Genomic DNA, 23477 nt, shown 5'->3' with positions numbered 1-23477 from the left:
TGTTATAAAATAGTTAAGTCTTGGGGACAGATATTAACTAGATTTATTGTGGTGATCATGTCACAACGTATATAAATATTGAATCATTGTGTTGCCCACCCGAAACTAATATAATCTTATATGCCAATTATACTTCAATTTAAAAAAAAAAATGTATGGGCCATGAAAAGAAATGAGTTGGGGAGTCCATAATTGGAGAGACTAGAAACTGAGTAGTTAAATCCTCCTGGGTCCACGGGGACCTGGCTGGTCCTCAGGCCCCTGCTGCCAGCGTGCCCCCAGGGATGCTGCCCCAGCAGTAACAGTTCCCGCTTAAGCAGCTTCCCTCAGGAGGAGCCAGGGGTGCTAATAACCAACCAGGAAGAAACGGAATTTGGAGAGAAAGCCCATCCTGCTGCTGGCACCAGTCTGTGAGCCCCCTGGGAGAACCAGGTGAATTAGATGCCAAATTTCTGCCCCTTACCATACCCATATGTATGAACTTACAGGGATCACAAACTTCTCTGAGCCTGTTTTCTCATCTATAAAAACCAGGATCTCACTTATACTGATGCTATGCATTAAGTTGTGTCCCCCACCCAAAAAAATATTGAAGTCTAAACCCCTAGTACCAGAAAATGTTGACCTTATTTGGTAACCGCGTCATTGCAGATGTAACTAGTTAGAATGAGGTCATACTGGAGTGGGATGGACCCTTGATTCTATATGGTTGATGTCCTTAAAAGGAAAAACACAGGCACCCGAGGGGAGAAGGCCATGTGGCAAAGGAAGCGGAGATTGGAGTGACGGCTGTGAGCTGAGGTGCACCAAGCACTGCACTGAGACCACAAGGAGGGAGAAAGAGGACCGGCAGGATTCTCCCCTACAGGGTTCAGGGGGAGAGTGGCCTTATGTTACCCTAACTTCTATTGTTCTCACCCCTGCTCCCTCCTCCACCCCACCCCCACCCCTGCCCAGCTTTGTTACGGCTGCCCTGGGAATCAAATACAAAGGAGAGTTCCTACAAATAGGAGGAATGATAAAGGAGGGTTTCCATCTCCTGTACCCCAATTTCTGATCTCCCAGTCCTTTGTCAGCACTCAGAAGTGACAGCGTTCCAGCTTCAAGGAGCTCAGGGTCCCCTGGGAAGTGGCAGGGAAATTCCTTGCAGGGTGAACCATAAAGAAACTCCACGTTCTGGTGCCATGAGCAGCCAGGCAACAGCTCTCAAACCAGAGTGATGTGATGAAAGCCTAACTCTGCCTCTGCAGAGACAGCAGCGACAGTGACACCCCAGGCGGCCACAGCAGCTGTCAGCCCCCCAGAAGGAAGCCTGCACCCTCAGCGGCCGCTCCCCTCCTGCCCACACCGCCAAGGAAAAACACAAAGGCTGGTCAAAGAGAGCTGGTCAGGCTTGGAAAATAATTTCAGAAAAGTCATAAAATCTTAAAAGGAACTTTGGGCAATGCCCACTGGATAGGGTAAAAGAGGAAAGAGATGTGAAGGCAGGGCTATTTGAACATGAAGAGCAAAGAACTGCTCTGAGAGTGAGTGGAGAATCATCAGGCATTCTCAAGGAATGGGGACTCAAAAGCTCTCTCCCTGCCTGCACCCCTATGTTCATTTCAGCATCATTCACAATAGCAACCTACATGCTTGTTAATGGTGAATGGGTAAGAAAATGTGATTTTACACACACGATGAAATATTGTTCAGCAGAAGGAAATCCTGCCATTTACCACAACATGGATAGACCTCAAGGAAATTATGCTAAGTGAGGTGAGTCAGAGAAAGACAAATACTGTGTGATCTCATTTATATATGGAATCTACTAGAGCCAAACTCATAGGAACAGAGACTAGAATGGTGGTTACCAGTGGCTGGAGGTGGAGGAAATGGGGAGATGTTGGTCAGACTTCTGGGTTTAAGATAAATGAGTTATGAGGATCTAATGTGCAGCATAATGATTATATGTAATAATATTGTATTATACACCTAACTGTAACCCTAACCATTAAAAAAGGTCATTATGTGATGTGATAGAGGTGTTAGCAAAAGCTACAGTGATACTCATATTGCTATATAAGTATCAAATCAGCACCATGTACACCTTAACCTTACCAAATGTTATATGTCAATTGATATAGTGTTATATCGCAATAAATCTGGGGAAAAGTATTTTTTTAAATCGTCTTACATTTCACTGCTGAGAAGGCAAAGAGCTCGGAAATCATTTTACAAAATGGGGACTGAGGCCCAACGCCAGGACGCGCTGCCTGAAACTGTAGGTAAGTGCGTAACCGAAGCTGTCTTTCCCCAGGCTGTCACTCCTGTCACTCCCGTCACTCCCAACAAGTCTGAACCCAGTTCCTGGGCGGGTGCTGGGAGGACAGCCTCCGGGAAGCCCAAGAGCAGACCCTAGAAATAAGGGGGGTGGGGCGAGGATCCTCTACAAATTCATTGAGTCATTGTGTCTTCACCCAACACATTTTTCACATCGCTGGGTACCGTCTGGAATCCCGGTCCTCGATGGCATCCCAGGCCCCTGGCATCATAGCCTTGCTCTCAGAGGCCAGCCTGGCCGGCGCTGGATGGAACACTGTCTCTCTTATGATGCCAGAAAGAAGAGTGTGGCATCCCAGAACCCACTGGGGTGTACAGGGAAACATAGCCACATGGCCGAAAGAAACAGCAACAACAACAGCAAAAACAGTCACCGCACTACAAGAGGGCAAACGGAATCATTATGAATCTCGGGAACTATTAATGGAAGAGGAAACCAGATGAAAGAGAGATGGAAACCCTTTACACCTTTATCTGCCACCAGGTTCAAAATCAAGTTCAAACTCATCAATCAAACTCCTGGGAAGAGCCTGTGGCTGCAAGAAACCCTGCTGGAGTCACCCCGTCCTTCTCCTGCCTCATCTTCCCCGGAGCAGAGGCTCGCCTCAGCCGGGACCCATGGGCCTACCCCTGAGCCTTGCAGAAATACTCTATAAAATTAAAGGATGACTTTGGCAGGTCCCTTCTTTTCTTGTTTAGCGGTGCATGGCCAGAGGGGAGGCTAAGCTGCAACGGTCAGGTCCAGCGGCCCGCCCTCAGTCCGGGAAGTCTATGTGTGCGCCAGTGACTGGCAAATTTGTCCCTACAGCCAAGAGGTTCCTTGCAGCCCAGGGTAGAATGCCCAGGGAGGCATAGCCAGGGCAGCTGCCGCTCCTGCACATGCAGGCAGGAAGGAATGGACAGAGGAAGTGATCGTCTGCATTGAGTAGGGATGGCAGGGAGGCAGCATGAATGGGGCGAGTGAGACACACAAGTCTGGATTTGCATCTCTGTTCTGCCGGCTGGCACCTGTGTGCCCTTATAAGCAAGGTACCTCACTTCTCTGAACTTCCCCTCCTCGCCTACACAGAGGAATCCTGGTGCCTTTCTCCCCATGTTCTGTCAGGATTAAAGATTCTACGCGTAAAGGGGCTGTCCCGCAATCAGTGAAAGCTGTCATCATGGACATGGGACCCTGCCGGAAGGCTGATGCTGCACCCCTGCTCTGTACCCCAGTTTCAACCCTGCCCAAGCTGAGGCTTTGAACTCCCTGCAGGCTCTGTGCCTCCCTCACTCCCCCAAAAGGCAGCCCCAGGTTGAGAATGCAGCTCAGCACCCAGCCTTCCTTCCGGCTTTCCCACCCTCCTGGGGTTGCCCCGCATCAGAGGTGGACCTTGACCCTGGTATGCGCCTTGTTCTCACAAACCGCTCAGTGTTCTCACTGAAAGTTTACTGAGCACCTGCTGACTCAGGTTCCTCCTCACACAGACATCCTGCCTGGCTCCCTCCTGGCTCTGATGGCCCCTCTCCCAGAGGCAGAAGCCCCTGTTTGATGGCAGATGCTCTGCTATTCAGAGAGAGAGAGCGAGCTCCGTGCCAATCCTGCAGCTGGACTCAGCCCACTTCAACCTCCTTCACTTCACTCCAGCCCCACGCCTCTTTGGGGGGCCTGCCAGAGCTTGGCAGTCACCAGCCTCCCAAGTCTCCCCCTCTGCAGAGTGTGGCTTAGTGGAATAGACACAGACTGTAGAATCGACTGCCCCACACATCTCCTGTGTGACCTTAGGCAAGTTCCTTAACCTCTCTGAACCTCAGCTATAAAATGAGGAGAATAACAGCTCCCATGAGCCATGGAGGAAATTCAAGGGATGGTGTGAATCCTGAGCCTACCACAGTATCTGGCACATCGAATGCTTTCTAAAGGCCAGCTCCCTCCCTCCTGCCTCCTCCCACCCCAGGTGGCCTGTAACTAGTCTTACCTAGCTAAAGCCAAGGAAATGCCAGTGGTCATTAAAACACATTTGTCACTTGATTCTATAGCCAGGTGGCAGATGACAGCCATTAATTTCTCACATGAAAAATGGCTCTGCTAATTGAAAAACATCAAAAAGATTGAGGTTTACACAAATGTTCAGCTCTGTTTATTTTTTCTAATTTACTTTTCGGCAATCAGTAAGAACTTAATGACGCTCATTTCTGGCTTCCTCCCTCCTCATAGATATGAGTGCCTGCGGGGTTCGAGATGTATATACTGAGAGCATTCAGCCTGGGCTACACGGCCAGCAGGGAACAGTTACAACACCCTAGGGAATTCCAGGTTCCTCAAAAGCTTAGCTGACACACTCCCTGTTCATTAGGAAAACACCTCGGCTAGGACTTCACAGCGGCTGGGTTCTGTTTTCCTTTCCTTAGCACAGATTTCTCTGTCTTGGAAGTCTTTGTTATTGTTTCATTTGGTATTACGTAAAGATAGGCAACATTTATTGAGCAACTACTCTGTGCCAGGCACTTAGTATGCGCTTTAAGTGGATCATCTCCTTTCATGCCCGTCATGACACCATGGGGAAGGTACCATTATTAACCCTGCTCCAGACGAGGGAACTGAGACATGAAGGGGCAGGGGGCGTGTAGAAATGCAGACACTCAGACATCTGCATTGTGAAATGATTACTAAGGTGAAGATCATTAGCACATCTCAATCTTATGTTGCCAGCTGAACCTATGAGCTCATGCAACTCGGAAGTAGCTAAGGTCCAAGGGATGTGGTCCCAGACCCCCCTGGGGGGCGGGGGGGGGAGAGCTTTTCCAAGGCAGGGATATTAAAGCTGAGCCCTGAAAGGTGAGTGAGCAGGAGTTCGCTTGGGGAAGGGGCTGGTGATTGTTCCCTCCAGGAGAAGAAAGCACTTTCCAAGTCTTACAGTGAGAGAGCCTATGGTGTTGCCATTTGCCTCACAAACCCCCACTTACATGAATGGAGCTCCAGACAAGACTAAAACTCATTACATTTCCTGGAGGTATATTCCCTCCTCCAACTGAGAAAGAGAGAGAGAGAAGAAGGAGGAGGAGGAAGAGGAGGAGGAGGAGGAGGAGGAGGAGGAGGAGGAAGGAGAGGAGGAGGAGGAGGAGGAGGAGGAGGAGGAGGAGGAGGAGGAAGAGGGAATGAAGAGAAAGAAGAAGAGGGAGGAGGAGAAGGAATGAAGAGAAAGAAGAGGAGGAGGAGGGGAGGGAATGAGGCAAAGGAGGGCAGATTGAATCCTTCCCCTTTCCAATATTCCAAAATCCTGTTCTGCAGATCACTCACCATGAGAGACACGCTATAGAAATAGAGCTCTCAGAACAAATAAATTTGAGGAATGCTACATGCTACCTCCTCGTCTTGACAGTTCACACAGCTTTTTAACAATTTAAAGGCCTTGAAGAGTCCTGCGGTGAGGAACCTGGGTTCTCCACTCACTGACTACTTTTGCATGCAATACCTGTTTCACATTCCACAGCACCTACGTCAGGGAAAGACTGCCATCCATTAATTTCACAGCCACGTGGAAAGTGCTGACTCTGACATCAGCCCCAAGGACCGAAAGCTCTTTAATAGATCAGTCTATTGCTGCACGTTTCCTCTGCGGCCCCATGAGCATCGCCACCGCCCTGGTGAAGCCCCAGGCTTAAGGTTCCCAATCCCCAAGACGAGGGCCATGCGCAATGAAGCGCAGGCTCACGGTGTGATCCCTGGGAAGAAGGGGGAGGAGGCATGACGGGGGCTGGCTTAACAGAGATTTACTTCCCCGGCATCCTTTGGAATGGATATCCTGCATGATTGAGCCGGGCTTTGTTCAATTCTCAAAGCAATTTGCCAGGAGTGAGAAAGGAGTGCTTAGTAAAGCAAGTTGGTCAGTCCTGGATGATTACTTCTTATTCCAAAACAATTACTATAAAGGTAAAATGGCTTGTGTTGCTGTAAAAAAATATGACTCTCTCCAAACAGTGACATGAATTCCCAACCGGAGCCATCAAGGCCACGGCCAAAGGCAGGCCAGGCACGGGAAGATGTTTCTGCCCGGTCTCACAGTACTGGTTTCAAACAATTCAAAGGACAAGGGAGGGCTAGATAAGTGGAGGGGGTGGGGACTGATGGGGTGCCCTAGACAGGTACCTGCTTAGCAGTCTGAGCCCATCCCTAAAGAGAACACGGGAGGTAGCAATGACCTTGTCGCTGCCTTCTTTCACCTGGACCCCCATTTCCATCCACCCTCCTAAAGGAATAGTGCTAATCAGGGTTTCTCACCCTCGGCACTACTGACATGGGGAGGGGTGGTAATTCTGTGTTGTGGGGGCTGTCCTGTAGGATGCTTAGCACATCCCTGACCTCTGTCTACCCACTAGATGCCAGTACCAACCCCCCTCCTCCACCAAATTATGACAATCTAAACCAGTGGTTCTCAACCTTCCGAATGCCGCGACCCTTTAATACAGTTCCTCATGTTGTGGTGACCCCCAACAATAAAATTATTTTCGTTGCTACTTCATAACTGTAATTTTGCTACTGTTATGAATCATATTGTAAATATCTGATATGCAGGATGTATTTTCATTGTTACAAATTGAACATAATTAAAGCATAGTGATGAATCACAAAAACAATATGTAATTCTATATGTGTTTTCCGATGGTCTAAGGCGACCCCTGTAAAAGGGTCCTTCGACCCCCAAAGGGGTCGCGACCCACAGGCTGAGAACCGCTGATCTAAACTATCTCCAGACATTGTCGAAGGCGCCCAGGGGGTAGGAAGTGAGGCAAAATTACTCCTGGTTGAAAACCACCAGACTAAAGCACAATGAGCATGCAGGACAGGTCCCACCAGGCCCTGGACCCAGTACATCTCCAAGAGAGAACTGCTCTGGCTTGGCCTCTCCCAGGGAGCAAAGGGGAATGCATTCAGAAGCTGCTACTGTCGCCCTTTTGTGGGCACTGAGGAAGCAGGGTGGCCTGAGTGTCTGGGCCTGCTGCCCGGTGGCTGGCATCACAGTGATGGGCCTGCTCTGTAGAGGACACCAATATGGGGGACAGAAGCCAACAGACTTCAGGGAACCTCCCGACAAGCCCAGGAATCCATCAAGGCTTCTAGGCAGCCTCTCCACCTCCCCTTGCTGGCTCCCAACTGTTCCTCTGCTGTTTGAAGGAAGCTGACTTAAAATATAGAGTGTCCCAAAATTCACGCAAGATTTGAATTTTGCATTAACAACAACAACAACAAAAATAAAAGCCTCATTTTACTTGGTTTATTGAGTCAGATTCTAATATCTGTTGCCCTTTGATTTCAATCCCTTCAATTTGATAAGCATTACCAAGTACCAATTATGGCCCACGAGCAGGGACAATGAAGACCAATGAAGACCACAGCTGTGTGTATGTACCAGCAAAGCTGTGGAGGCCATTTACCCGATGTGCTATTCCATACATAACCCTATACTGTATACTTTATGAATTAATAAAAAATTTACAATTTTTAATTATAAACCTATGTTTTCTATCAAAATTACTTCTTGCGTGAATTTTGGGACACCCTATAGAAAGGTGTCTGGAGTGGCTCAGTGGTTGAGTATGGACTTATGAAGCAGAAGATCACAGTTTGATTCTCGGTCAGGGCACATGCCTGGGTTGTGGGCTCAATCCTCAGTGTGGGGCGTGCAGGAGGCAGTTGATCAGTGATTCTTTCTCATCATTGATGTTTCTGTCTTTCTCCCCTCATCTCTGAAATCAATAAAAATGTATTTTTAAAAAAATAGAAAGGTATCTTGTAAGACTCAGAGGCTGGTAGAGTTTAAGAACACTTCCTCAGTGTTCCTCCAGTGGCAACCAGCAGGTGCTGTTGCTATACAAGGACCCAAGTCTATATCCTGCAATTTATCAATAACCTCCATTGATACCCTCCCCCTATGGAGGGCAGAGCGGGGAGTGGGGGTGGGGGGAATGCCTGGCTTGGAGCTGGATGCTGTGGGATAGGCTCCCACGCTAACATCTGCTCAAGGTTGCTTCTCTCCTGTGGGCCCTGGTTTTCCCTCCACCAGAAAATGAAGACAATAGCAACACCCACCTCACCAGGTTGTTTCGAAGTTCGAAGAGGATAATGTTTACAGAAGCACCTTGCAAATGTAGAGCACCGGGCAGATGTTGGTTGTTTTTCTTCACTCAAGAAGAATCACAAAGGTTGCAAAGCAAATCAATTTTAATTCGCGAGAAGTCGTTGCCGCGCAGACGTTGCGGAGGAGGGGCCTGGGGAGGAATACCTGCTTTGAATTAGTGACTAAGCACAGCTAAGATGGGGGAGGAAACTAGGAAAGGGCTTTTAAGATTTTAAAAAAGTGAATATTAAAACACCTCTAATTCTTAGGTACATTGAGAAAAAACAGCATTGCTCTTCAACAAGGTCCTTTCTGTCTCTTTTTTTTCCAGTTCTTTAGACCTTGAGTTTCTGTCCCCCATCATCCATTCACCTCATTTCCATTGCTGCTCAGACCCCTCAAGTGCTCTTCTTTTTTAAATTAATTTTAGAGGAAAGGAGAGGGAGAGACAGATAGAAACATCAATGATCATTGATTGGCTACCTCCTGCATGCCTCACACTGGGGATGGAGCCCGCAACCTGGGCATGTGCCCTGACCAGGAATCAATCCGGCGACCTACTGCTTCAGAGGTCCACACTCAACCACTGAGCCACACCCGGCTGGGCTTAAGGACTCTGAATTGTCATTGCCAGTCTCATCCAGAGCCCCTACGAAGCATTTAACCGCTCGAGGCACCACACCAGCCACTGTACTGAGAAAAGTATTTACTATTGCTGTAGGAGGGAGAGAGGGAAAGAGCGGCAGAGGAAGAGGCGGAGGAGTGAACAGAAGGGGAAACTTGGCCTGACCTCTCTGGGGTTTTACATCTCAGACTGGACACACTGGCCTGGAAATGGAAAGGGGACCTAACATTGATTGGGGACCGGGGTGTCCAGGTGCTTCCCACAGCTCCTACCTCTAATCCCTGCAGCATCCTCAGGAGGGCAGGCAGCCTTTCCCAAAGTGTGTCCCATGCAATGCAAGTTCCTTCCTTGATTCATTCATTTAACCAATGTTTACTGTGTTTTCTCTACGTGCCAGACACTGGTCTCAGTAATAAGAAAAGCCAATATTGCCCGGTGTGGCTCAGTTGGTGAAGTGTTGTCCCATGCACCGACAGGTCACCGGTTCGATTCCCGGTCAGGGTCTTTATCTTCACCTCATCCCATGTTGCCCACACTTATCTGACCACAACTCTTTGTTCACGTGACAACCATAGCATCTTCCCAAACCAGGATTCCAAAGACGACACATTGGAAAGTTCTGAGACAGGCCTAATACCCTGTTCTGCAGAAGAGAAAAACTGAGACTCGGAAAGTGTAAGTAATTGTCAGAAGTCACACATGAAGGTGCTGAGCCTGGGCAGTGGACGTGAACTAGCCTGAGAAAGCATCACTCAGCTGAGCACCATGTGCTGCTTAAACCTCAGCCAATCAGCAAACAGCCAGCTCCACACCCAGAAGCATCAGCGCCCAGATGATGTCACTGGCACTATGGGAAAGAAGGAAGTCTCGTTCCCTGTGGCTACAACTGCAAAATGACTCTGGTGAGAAAGGATGGGTGGGAAGGCATGGCCTAGTGAGCAGGCAAGGGGTGCACCCTGGGCCCTGGCTGGTTTAGCTCAGTGGATAGAGCGTCGGCCTGCAGACTAAAGGGTCCCAGGTTCGATTCCGGTCAAGGGCATATACCTTGGTTGTGGGCACATCCCCAGTAGGGAGTGTGCAGGAGGCAGCTAAATTGATGTTTCTCTCTCATCAATGTTTCTAACTCTCTATCCCTCTCCTTTCTCTCCCTTTCTCTCTGTAAAAAATCAATAAAATATATATTTTTTAAAAAAGAGGTGCACCCTGGGACCTGCGCCTAGGCATATGCAATGACAACTCTCCTACATGCCTTACTCTGCCTGGTCCCAGGGTGTGGAGAGCAGCTACAGTGTTTGGACAGGTTCAAGCCTTGGACTAATTAGAGGGCATGGTCCTCTCACTGCTACATGCAAGTCCCAGCTTGGAGGACAAAGCCCTCCTAGCACAATTATAGCCAACAGCTATAGTTGTAAGCTTGAACCTATGGTCTGAACACGTGGCCCCACGTGCCTAAGCGATGTGGGCTTGATAGAGTTCAGGTGCATGTGATTGAGTAGGATCAACTAACGAGAATGTTGTAAACATCTTGACCACGCCCTTACTTTGCCTCGTGGAATCTGGTTATAAAATAAAGACACGGCTTGTAGTCCGTGGCACTGTCGCAGGCTCTCCATCAGGGAGGACAGTGTCCCACCCAGACCCAGCTTTCGTCTCTTTGACTTTTCTCAATCCTTCACCGCCCCCTCTCAGACTCACCGAACCTGGCTGAGCTGGCACCGCACATAAGGCGCCCTGGGGCTGACTATGCCATGGCCGTGCTGGCTCGCCACACAAGGGATCCTCTGGCCCTGAAGTGCTGCCCAGAAGAGACTAGAAGATCTGCTGTTCTCTTAGGCTCAGTGGCCGTCTAGAAGCAGTTCCTGTTTGAGGGCCTGATCCTTATTCCACCTAACTAGCTCCCCTTCTGAACAGACTCTGAAGAAAATGAGGGGACGGAGGGAGGAGCATTGCCAAGTGGCTACACTGTTCTGCGCTGACTGATGAGCCTACACTGTAGCATTTAATCCTCCTAACAACCTCCTCTCGTTCCACAGGTGAGAAAACCAAGGTTCACAAAGATAAGACATCTGCTCAAGGTAAGTACATAGAAGTTGGATAGAAATCCTTTTGCCTCCCTTTGCCTTTTACATGGAGGTGATAAAAAAAAAAAAATGGATGTTTTGGGAGCTTCCAGGGAACTAGCAACGCGAGAGGAAGACTCCCATCTCTTCAGCCTGGGAAACACTCAGCCCTTCCCATGTTCCAGAAAACCTGGGTGCTGAGAGCACTTCTAGAAAGGGAACATTTTTTAAATGTTTTATTCACTTACTGGGTTCCATATACCCAACAGTTCTTCAAACAAGTAACAACAGAAAGGGGACATTTGCCTCATCTGTGGGCAAATGTAGAAAAACACTCTTGGAGTTCGCCTAGGAAATGAGTTCTAGGTTTCCTTTTAATGGCCATTTTTATAAATAAAATGAAAGGAGCTCCCCTTCCTGAGATAGCAGAGAGGTGATTTTGTAACCAAGACGTCTCAGAAGCCTCGTGGCTCACACAGAGCCGTGTACATCCGAGGCATAGGTTCTGCCTTGTACAAGGCGTGATGTTGGTACACGGCTGGCATACCAACTGAGCGGGCGCCACAAACAGCCTGTTGTGCAGACAAGCTGTGAAAGCAGACATCTCCGTTAATATTCTGCCCGGCTGCTCCTGGCCTCACACTTCCTTCCGAATGTGTGTGCTCGAGCTTTGTAAGACTCAATCACCCCTAGATGGGTGAGTAACGATAAATCACTCCATCAATTCACTGAAGAACATGGAAGAGGAATTTGCATGTAATGAGTGACCCCCTCGACTTTGCACCAAGTGCATTAGCTTGTGTAAGGCTCAGCCTGAGAGCTGGGCCCTCACCCACCCGCCTTCCCCTGTTTACAGATGAGGAGAGGGAAGCTCTGAGAGGTTAAGCTACCTGTGCGGGACCACACAGCACATCCAGGGCCAAGCCAGGATCTAACCTTTGCTGCAAAACTTATGCTCATCCTCTGTACCATGCTACTTCCTAAAGCAGAGAGGACGGAAAAGGGGAGGGAGCAAACACTTAAGGGTCCCAGCCACAGGCACGGTGTCTATGCTGGCCACTTCACACATTCAATGCTTACAGAGACCCTGAAGGCAGATCTTATTATACTCACTTCACAGATGAGAATGAGAACGAGAAATTGTGCCCTGGCCGGGTGGCTCAGTTGAGTGAAGCATCGTCCTGTACACCAAAGGGTCTCGGGTCCGATTCCCGGTCAGGGCACATACCTGGGTTTCAGGTTTGATTCCCAGACAGGGTGTGTACAGAAGGCAACTGATCAATGTTTCTCTCTCACACCGATGTTTCTTTCTCTCTCTCTCTCTTCCTTCCTCGCTCTCTCTAAAGATCAATAAAAACATGTCCTCAGGTAAGGATTTTAAAAAATTAAAAAAGAATGCGAAATTGCTGCAAGATCAGTGGTGATCTGAACCAGGCTGTGTCTGATACCAAATCCTGGGAAATTTGCACCTCACCATCAATACTCATTGACACACTCTGGCCCTCTTTCTCCCCTCCCCCACCCCCACCCCACCTCTCTGCTCTCATCCCATCCCTCCCACCCGGCTCCTGATGCACTGCTCCAGGGAGGCAGGAAACAGGAACAGGAGCTAGACTGGTCCTTTGGACACCACTACACAGAGAGGGGTCGAAGGGTGAATGTTTGTCTCCACCAGCGGTGGTGAGAAATGATGGATTCCCAGCTACAGCAAGAACGCTTTTCATGTATGGAGTAGTATCTACACATTGGAGGAAAAGGGGGCTTGGGCTAAGGCAGTGGTTGGCAAACTGCGGCCCCTTGAGTGTGGCTCTTCCACAAAATACCACGTGCGGACGCACACGTACAGTGCGATTGAAACTTCGTGACCACACTCAAGGGGCCAAAGAGCCGCATGTGGCTCGCGAGCCGCAGTTTGCCGACCACTGGAAAAAGCATGTCTTTGTTGCCTCTGGCTTAGTAATTGTGGTCCTTAGCTTCAGTGGTCCCATCTGGAAAGGGTGGTCAACTCAACCAAGCATTCCTGAAGGCAATTAACCCTGGGAGGAGGTGCTCAAGTTGGAAAAGAGGTGGCTTCTAGGGAGAGCAGCACAGTGAGGCAAGCACCTGGAGTCCAAAGCCAAAAGCATCAAGCACCAAGTGGCCAAAGGACATTCACATTAGACTGTACAAGTTCATCTTTTATACTTGCCTGTCCTACTCCACCCTCCCTCCTCTCTGTTCTCAAAGAGCCATGAACGATGTCTTATAATTTCTAGTCTGTTTAGTTTTGCCTAGATAGGAACAAATTTGCTTTAATTTTTGTCAGATTATATTTTGTGATTCCCAGTTTCAGTTCTCTACATCTATTTAGGGAAGCATCTTTAGAATGATGAAACATGTGTCTAAGTAAGTGTTTCCAAAATGAGTCTTCATCTTCTTGCAAGAAGCAAGAGGTCTCAGCCTACCGTTCTGTCCCGGTCAGTTTTCCCCTGGATATGTGCACAGCAGGCTGCCTCGGGCCATGACCCCCTGTCACAGCAACCATCCATTTATTTGTTAATTCCCTCATTCACTAAAATGTGTTACTTAGTTATTTATTTAACAATCACCAAGTCACAGACTGTGTTGGTTGCTTGGGAAACACGGTCACGGATGAGCAAAAAATAGACAATGGCCTTCTCCCTGTAGAATGTAAAGTCTAGTGGAGGAGAAAGAAATTAATCACATGCAAAAATATTTACAATTAAAAACCATGGTAAAGGAACGGTCCATGATACTTTAAGAGCAAATAACACAAGGACCTGGTTTGCTGGGGTTCAACCCCAGCAGGTCCAGGGGTCCCCAAAGGTGTGGACGGAGTCGGCGAAGAAGGAATGACACGGCGGCAGCGTTCAGTTGATCAGCAGCCTAGCTAGGTTCTCTAGCCAGGATCTCCAGCCAAGTTCTGGTCAGGATCTCCAACCAAGTTCTGGTGCCATGTTCTCTCGCTAGGTTCTCCAGCCAGGTTCTATCCAGGTTCTTTTGCCATGTTTGTCTAGGTTCTCCAGCAAAGTTCTGTAGCCAGGTTCTGTCCAGGATCTTTTGCCATGTTCTCCTGCTAGGTTCTGTCTCTAGGTTCTGTTTCTAGGTTCTGTCTAGGATCTCCAGCCAAGTCCTGTCTCTAGGTTCTGTGTAGGATCTCCAGCCACGTCCTGTCTCTAGGTTCTGTGTAGGATCTCCAGCCAAGTCTTGTCTCTAGGTTCTGTGTAGGATCTCCAGCCAAGTCCTGTCTCTAGGTTCTGTCTCTCTCTAGGTTCTGTGTCTAGGTTCTGAGTCTAGATTCTGTGTTTTATTATCTTGTTACCTCTGTATTTATACCAGTTGATTTTAATCCTATCAATTTCTATTCCAAAGGTTAGGGCGTTTCTTATTCCAGGGAGTAAAGATTATGTAGCTTAAGCGGGATTGTTCTTAGTTAAAGTGATTAACTACCCACCTGGCACTTAGTTAAGGGGTTTTATTCCCTCCCTAACTTCAGGGAAAAATCCCTACCTGGGAAAACAACCTTTCTCAGAGAGGTGACCTTGGTTAAAACACATAGCGCTAAGGGGAGCAAACATATTAAGAACAGTATGCCATATACGCCAGGTTCCTTGAAACATATGCTGTGCAGATGTTTCTTCTCTGCAGCGACTGTGTCAAGCAGCAAGGATGGACCGGCTCCCGGCACTGGTTGAAGACAGTGATGTATGATATGCGATCTAAAGATGGGGTTGGAGTGGTTCCAGGACAGCTACATTTGCATTTCAAGAAGAACCCTGAATCCCGGGCCAGTGGTGTGGCCCAGTGGTTGAGCATTGACCTATGAACCAGGAGGTCACAGTTCAATTCCCGGTCAGGGCACAGGCCCAGGTTGCGGGCTCAATCCCCAGTGTGGGGCATGCAGGAGGCAGCAGATCAATGATTCTCTCATCATTGATGTTTCTATCTGTCTCTCCCTCTCCCTTCCTCTCTGAAATCAATAAAAATATATTATTTTTATAAAAAAACAGTGTCATGTCAAAAGGACTCAGGAACCAACATGAAGAAGCTTCCGCTAGCCAAAGATGGGACAAGTTGAGCTTCAATGATAATGACTGCAATAGATTAAAACCCATCTATATATGTAAATCCATAGGTTTGTAATGATATTTAAAAAAAAAAAAAAAAAGATTGGTCACCCTTAGAGGAGGATAGAAAGCTAACTTGTCATCTTGGAAACTGGTAGGTAAAGGGAAATAATCCAGCATTTATCCTGCCTTTCCTATAAGACTGTACCAGTGGGTAGTCAAATGATAAATGAGAGTATCTCTTCATAAAAGTATTCCAACTAATAAATAGGAAAATAATGGTAGAATTAGAATATTACTATTATGCAATCCCATGAAAAGAAAAGCCACCAGACATTATATACCTCCTAGAGTCATACCTAACATAATTTCTTGCATGAGAAATTATCCTTTGTAGAAAGTGCAGTAGTGTAAAAACTCATTAGTATCTTGTCAGTGATATCACATCTACCATAATAAAAACGGACAACCTTCGGACAAAGCCAGAGCTGCAAGGGAAGCCCGGGTCCCGGGGGCCAGAGGGAAGCCGGTGCCAGCAGCCAGGGAAAGGAAGGCCTACTCTTGCATGAATTTCGTGCATCAGGCCTTTAATATATATGTATTGATCTGAGGTCACAAATCCAGTAAATGGCAGTCAGAACCCCAGGTGTCCTGACTCTGAGTCCAGTGCTATATATATGTTACAATGCCTGTTATAAGAATTAAATGATTCTGCCTTTTCAAATGTATAAACTTAGGATACATCTTATTTCAAATGAGAGGGACTCAAAAATAATTGCACTCAATGGACAATAAAGTGAACGCCCAGCTGAAGGCTCAGGGCACCCACTGCACAGATGAACCGTGCAGCTTCCTGATCCCTCCAGAGACAGACCTGCATCCCCGCGGCATCTGAGCAACAGGGAGAGGTTTGGCCCATGGGTTTCAGGAGACTAGCACCAGGCAGAATTCTGGCAGGAGGAGGAGCAGCAGCAGGAAGGAGAGAATTTACAGACATGAAAGTCAATCTCAGTCGGGCAGATAGATTCCCAAGGGAAATACCATTCATTGCAGAGGCCACTCTGAGAGTGGAAGGAGCACTGGACTCAGAGTCAGGACACCTGGGGTTCTGACTGCCATTTACTGGATTTGTGACCTCAGATCAAGTCATTTAACATTTCTGAACTCAGCCTCCCCAGGGGCTTAAAAGGGTTAATAACACCTGCCCTGCCTACCTCCCAAGGCTGCTGTAGGGTCGGATGAGAAAATAATAACAGCTGGCATTTATCCAATGCTTGCCAGGTGTCGGAAATGGGCTACATGCTTTATATGCTGTAGTGCCTCTTAGTTCTCCATCAGCCCTTTGGGGTGGCCTCTATTATCCCTCTTTTATGGGGGAAGAAGCTGAGACTTAGAGAGCAGAATTTGTCCAAGTTAAAGCCAGCATTTAAAAGCAAGTAGCTTAAACTGCCGATAAACTTAGTGAGACCCTCAAGAAATCTAGTGAGACCCTCGAGGTTGTGAAAAAGGACCAACTAGAAATTAAGCATACACTGACTGAAATAAAGAATATTATACAGACTTCCAACAGCAGACTAGAGGACCGCAAGAATCAAGTCAAAGATTTGAAATGTGAAGAAGCAAAAAACACCCAACCGGAAAAGCAAAAAGAAAAAAGAATCCAAAAATACAAAGATAGTGTAAGGAGCCTCTGGGACAGCTTCAAGCGTACAAACATCCAAATTATATGGGAGCCAGAAGAAGAGAGACAGCAAGATATTGAAAACCTATTTGAAGAAATAATGACAGAAAACTTCCCCTACCTGGTGAAAGAAATAGGCTTACAAGTCCAGGAAGCACAGAGAACCCCCCAAACAAAAGGAATCCAAAGAGGACCACACCAAGACACATCATAATTAAAATGCCAAGAACAAAAGACAAAGAGAGAATCTTAAAAGCAGCAAGAGAAAGACAGTCAATTACCTACAAGGGAGTACCCATAGGACTGTCGGCTGATTTCTCAACAGAAACTTTGCAGGCCAGAAGGGAGTGGCAAGAAATATTAAAAGTGATGAATAGCAAGAACCTACAACCAAGATTACTTTACCCAGCAAAGCTATCATTCAGAATTGAAGGTCAGATAAAGAGCTTCACAGATAAGAAAAAGCTGAGAGACCAAGATGGCGGCATAGGTAAACACCGGAGACTGCCGCCGTAAACAACCACTTCAAAAATACAACTAAAAGACGGAACGGACATCACCCAGAACCACAGGAAGGCTGGCTGAGGAGAGACTCTTCAACTAGAAGGAAAGACAACAGCATACCGAGGCTCAGAGGAGGCGCAGTGTGGAAAATATAAAGGTGCAGTGGTGTGCGCGCAAAGCGGGCTGGTGGCTGAGGGCGTGGTTGTCATTTTCAATCAGGAGGGAGTCTCAGACTCTGAGCTCCAGATCCAGGCAAGTCTCTAGGGACTCAGACTCAAACAGGAGAAGCGGGATTGTCTGGCATCAGTTGGAACATGAGGGCAGCTTTCTCTCCGAGGTTTGCAGCAGTTGCTGGGGTTCTGAGAAGCAGAGCCTCTGGGAACGGGACTGAGAGCAGCCATAACTGCTCCCTCCACCCGCCCTGTTGATCCTGTGCGACCCGCCCTGCCCAAGCCCTGCGCAGAGCCATTTGCCGGATAGCCTCAGGCAAAGGCTAGATTAGCACCTCTCCAGAGGACAGAAGTTTTCCCAGGGCAGACACAGGTGATTCTCACAGCCAGTCAGCCTGGTGGTCAAATCCCTTTAGTATTAACTACAACAATCAAGGCTTAACTAGAACAAGACTGTGCACAAAGACCACAAGGGTGTGCACCAAGAAAGCATAAAAAATTCGGAGACAAAAAAACATGACAGAAATGGAGGATATAGAGCTAAAAAACGCAATTTTGAGGGCTTGCAATAGTGTGCTACAAGCTGCCAATAAACTTGATGAGAGCCTCACGAAATCTAATGAGACCCTCACGAAATCTAATGAGACCCTTGATGCTGTGATAAAGAACCAACTAGAAATTAAGCATACACTGACTGAAATAAAGAATATTATACAGACACCCAATAGCAGACCAGTGGAGCGCAAGAATCAAGTCAAAGATTTGAAATGCGAAGAAGCAAAAAACACCCAACCAGAAAAGCAAAATGAAAAAAGAATCCAAAAATACAAAGATAGTGTAAGGAGCCTCTGGGACAGCTTCAAGCGTACAAACATCAGAATAATAGGGGTGCCAGAAGATGAGAGACAGCAAGATATTGAAAACCTATTTGAAGAAATAATGGCAGAAAACTTCCCCCACCTGGTGAAAGAAATGGACTTACAGGTCCAGGAAGCGCAGAGAGCCCCAAACAAAAGGAATCCAAAGAGGACCACACCAAGACACATCATAATTAAAATGCCAAGAGCAAAAGACAAAGAGAGATTCTTAAAAGCAGCAAGAGAAAGAGTCTCAATTACCTACAAGGGAATACCCATACGACTGTCAGCTGATTTCTCAACAGAAACTTTGCAGGCCAGAAGGGAATGGCAAGAAATATTCAAAGTGCTGAATACCAAGAACCTACAACCAAGAGTACTTTATCCAGCAAAGCTATCATTCAGAATTGAAGGTCAGATAAAGAGCTTCACAGATAAGGAAAAGCTAAAGGAGTTCATCACCACTAGACCAGTATTATACGAAATGCTGAAAGGTATCCTTTAAGAAGAGGAAGAAGAAAAAGGTAAAGATACAAATTGTGAACAACAAACATGCATCTATCAACAAGTGAATCTAAGAATTAAGTGAATAAATAATCTGATGCACAGAATGAACTGGTGATTATAATAGAATCAGGGACATAGAAAGGGAATGGACTGACTATTCTTGGGGGGGAAAGGGGAATGGGAGATGCGGGAAGAGACTGGACAAAAATCGTGCACCTATGGATGAGGACAGTAGGTGGGGAGTGAGGGCGGAGGGTGGGGCAGGAACTGGGAGGAGGGGAGTTATGGGGGGAAAAAAAAGAGGAACAAATGTAATCTGAACAATAAAGATTTAATAAATAAAAAATAAAAAAATAAAAAGCTAAAGGAGGTCATCACCACCAAACCAGTATTATATGAAATGCTGAAAGGTATCCTTTAAGAAGAGGAAGAAGAAGAAAAAGGTAAAGATACAAATTATGAACAACAAATACACATCTATCAACAAGTGAATCTAGCCAAAGCCGGTTTGGCTCAGTGGATAGAGCGCCGGCCTGCGGACTGGGGGGTCCCGGGTTTGATTCCGGTCAAGGGCATGTGCCTGGGTTGCGGGCACACCCCCAGTGGGGGATGTGCAGGAGGCAGCTGATCGATGTTTCTCTGTCATCGATGTTTCTGACTCTCTGTCTCTCTCCCTTCCTCTCTGTAAAAAATCAATAAAATATATTGAAAAAAAAAAAAGTGAATCTAAAAATTAAGTGAATAAATAATCTGATGAACAGAATAAGCTGGTGAAATCATACACCTATGGATGAGGACAGTGGCAGGGTTATGGGCAGAGGGTGGGGTGGGAACCGGGTGGAGGGGAGCAATGGGAGGTGGGGAGAGGAACAACTATAATAATCTGAACAATAAAGATTTAACTTAAAAAAAACAAGCAAGAAAAGGGGGACGGGGAGGGGGATGAGGGGGGGACACTTTTAGCCTCAGCGCGCGAGGATTGGGCGCCCGGGGCTGCGGGTCCCGGGCCAGGAAACCTCCCTCTGACCTTAGAGGCTGCTCGTATTCACCCGGGGTTTACGGAGGGGGAAACTGAGGCTGACTGCAGATGAGTGTTGCCCGGAAGCGGGAGCGGCGGGATCCCGGGCCCGGAGCTGGAGAGAAGCAGGACCTTAGCTGAAAGTCCTTGCTTGGGGCAGGGAACTGGTTATTCTCTTATTTGTTAGTTCATTTATTTATTTTCATTCATTCAACATTTATGGAACACCAACCCTGTGCCTGGTACACCGGTCGCCTCGGGAACCGCTAACAAGGAGACCTACAAGATCCCGGCCACCCTCACGGAGCTCTCATTCTGCTGAGGGCTGAGGCTGCCAGGAGTTTGCCGCCCCTTGGCTTCGTATAATCATGGTTATTTAACGTAATAACCTTGATTAGGCCCCCACCAAGGGCCATGCCCTGTACTAACCATTCAACACGTTTCTCAAGGTGACTCGGAAAGGAGAACTGTCCCATTTTACAGATGAGGAACCCGAGGTCCGCAGGACACAAGTACCACAGCTCTCTTGTGATGGAGGCAGGATTTGAGGCCAGGCCTGCACCCAAGAAGGGAATCCAGTGAGAGGACACCGGGCCCTGTGGCCAGCTAGAGCCTGCAAGAAGGTCATTGTACCACAGCTGTACCATCTGCTCTCATATAGATGGCCTCTGGGTGGTGTCCCGGCGTCTGCTAAAATGAACATTCCGAAATCATATCCCCCAACATTTTATTGTGAAGATGTTCAAACATACAGAAAAGTTGAAAGAATTGTACAGTGAACAACCATGTTCCCAGCACCCAGCAGGTGGATGATGCCTGGTCCCAGCTGCCAGCAGCAGAAACGGACCCGGCTGATGTCAGCAGAAAAGAAATCTCCAGGAAGAACACTGGAAGACTCAGCCCCGGTTGACTATGGTCTGCAAAGTGGGCAGCAAATTCATGCCTGGAGCCTTCAGGTGAAAATGTCTGCTCCAGGATTGTACCAGGCGGCCGCTGGGCCTTCGTCGATCCCCACCGCGCCGCCAACCTATGAAGAGACGGTGGCCATTAACAGTTACTTCCCCACGCCTCCTGCGCCCATGCCTGGGCCAACCACGGGCCTCGTGACTGGCCCTGATGGGAAGGGCATGAACCCTCCTGGATACTACACCCAGCCCGCGTCCGTTCCCAACGCCAATCCAATTACCGTGCAGACGGTCTACGTGCAGCAGCCAGTCTCCTTTTTCGACCGCCCGGTCCAGATGTGTTGCCCTTCCTGCAACAAGATGATTGTGACCCAGCTGTCCTACAACGCCGGAGCCCTCACCTGGCTCTCCTGTGGTAGCCTGTGCCTGCTCGGGTGCATCTCGGGCTGCTGCTTCATCCCTTTCTGCGTGGACGCCCTGCAGGACGTGGACCATTACTGTCCCAACTGCAAAGCTCTCCTGGGCACCTACAAGCGTTTGTAGGACTCGACCGGACCTGGAGGGAGCCGTGCGTGGCAGGAAGTCCTTCCCGACTCTCACCCGCTCCACCCCCGACGGAGGGCCCACCTCGGTGGTCTCATCTCTCCGTCTCTTCGTGTCTTCTTTTTGGGGGGAAATATCGCAAAAGCAACACACTTCCCAGACCCCAGAAACTGCTGCTTGGAGTCGTGCACAGGACATGCAAAGACATTGATTTTGAGGACTGACTGGGTCAAGGGTTTCCCGCCTGCCCACGACCCAAGCCGTCCGTCTAACTGTGATGGTTGCCCTGCCTGAATACCTTCTGGTGATTGGCCTTGCCAGCTTCTTTCTCACCTCAGTGGGCCTTTCTGGTGGCGGCTCAGACCGAGAAGCCACAGGTGGCCTTATTTTTGAGACCATTCTGGCCTGAATAGGACTCAGCCAACCGGTGGTGCAGCCATCGCACCCATCTGATCGCATGTCCGACGGCAGAAATCTTGCCTTAAGGCCTCGGCTCTCAGATTCTGTAACTGCAGGCTTTCTGCTCGCACAAAAATTCACTTTCATTTTCTACTTCATTTTTAACGACCTGGAGGGACCCCTCACAGCCCCCAGACCCACACCCATGAGGTCATAGATGCGTGCTAGGGGTACGGAGCTGGCCCTCGTCACTGGGCAGCTTCCCTCGGTTCTGGGTGCCAGACCCTCAGCCACTTTTCATGAAGGGCTTTTTCTTGTGGAGAAATTATTTGTATTAACAGTTTTTATGACCTTTTGGCCTTAAACACTTTGGACCATAATTTTGACGGAAGGGATTTATAGAACCATTTTCCGTGACCATATCGTTGGTGTCATTTTCCCTTTTGCCAGGGCACTCCCATATGCATATTTTTTCCTTCATAGAAAAAGCAATGGGTAATCGCATCCCCTGCCTTTTCCTTGGGTTTTAGGGTGGTCCTTATGAACCTCTATCAGGGAACTCAGAGCGGGGCCCCTTTGGGGATCCTGGGGGTGTGTGTGGAAAGACAAGGAAAAGCATGTGTGAGCACGTCGGGTACCACGGTGCTGAAAAGCTTGGGACCTGAGTGATTGCAAAGGAATCTAAAGTCTGATTTTAGTTTTCAGAAATGGAATTTGTTGTATAACCTCGGGAGACATGATTTCTAGGACTCAAGCAGCAAGCCAGGGTTCTCGGGGGGCTGCTGTGTCACCTCTGAAATCAAGACAAAGCCGGACTCGACTTCCCAGGGTCCCCATTTTGATAACAAATAGGTTCAAGGAGTGCATGTGAATAATATTATTTAGAAATCAAGCCTTGTCCGTGAATGAAAATCTGTGTATCGGCTGAAAATTAGTCATAATCGTTGATTCAGTGTATCCGTTTGATGTCTTGAAAGTTTCAGTAATTATTTTCTCAACGAATGTGGATACTACATCGTACTTTGGTGTTTATCTGCTTTTAAAAAAATAAAGGCTTTGGTTCAAAAAAAAAAAAAAAAGCAAGCAAGTAGCTTGCTCCTCCATGCTACCTCAAAGGCAGCAGCCTCTGTCTCTCCTTTGATCTATTGACCTGCCTTTGACCTTCCTACACAGATTTCTTCCTAGGGCAGTGCTATCTCTGGCTCTCAATCCTGGGAGACAAAAGTTGATTGGATCTCTTCACTAGCCGATCAAGCCCTTCTAGCGCCACAAACCAGCTGCACTCACATTCCTAGGTTCTCCTTGACCCACCAGACACACATGTACCCTTGGAGACCATCCCTCAAAATCCCATCAATACATGACCCTAAAAGAAGAGTCTTTACACCCATTACCCCGTTACATACCAATAATAATATAGGGCTATTCTTCAAAGGAGGGATTGAGAAATTTTAGTGTTTAAAAATGATCAAAGTCAGTGTCTGTGGCAGATGGAATTTACACCCCTCTATCAAATAAACCACCCTAAATGTCTATTCCTAACAAAAGGCAAATCAAATTCCTCCCAGGGCGCTAAGAGGACCCTCCAAAGGTGAGAGTGTTTCTCTAGTAGGAAACCAAAAAAGTGGAGAGAAGGGATCTAGCTGCTCTCAACATGAGAATGGAAGCCTGTCTGAATGGGCAGGGCCAGTCTCAGCCCATAGGAAATTTATGTTCATAGT

The 23477-nt window shown here is 47.8% G+C and overlaps 1 protein-coding gene across 1 annotated transcript; it reads left to right on the top strand.

Moving 5' to 3' along the window:
- The first annotated feature begins 20871 nt into the window (after positions 1-20871).
- Positions 20872-21684, top strand: LOC138994160 (lipopolysaccharide-induced tumor necrosis factor-alpha factor homolog). Its single transcript, XM_070393862.1, has one exon. The coding sequence runs from the start codon at positions 20872-20874 to the stop codon at positions 21355-21357; it is 486 nt and encodes a 161-aa protein (XP_070249963.1). The 3' UTR covers positions 21358-21684.
- Positions 21685-23477: the final 1793 nt, after the last annotated feature.

The sequence above is a fragment of the Myotis yumanensis genome, unplaced genomic scaffold (genome assembly GCF_028538775.1).
Source record: "Myotis yumanensis isolate MYYU_CA2020_CCGP unplaced genomic scaffold, mMyoYum1.0.hap1 SCAF_16, whole genome shotgun sequence".
Lineage (NCBI taxonomy): Eukaryota > Metazoa > Chordata > Mammalia > Chiroptera > Vespertilionidae > Myotis > Myotis yumanensis.
The sequence above is the reverse complement of the archived record's forward strand: the minus strand, read 5'-3'. Positions and strand labels throughout refer to the sequence as shown.

What these genes read in the sequence shown, in the direction of transcription:
- LOC138994160 (XM_070393862.1), top strand. Translation starts at nt 20,872, where the DNA reads ATGTCTGCTCCAGGATTGTACCAGGCGGCCGCTGGGCCTTCGTCGATC.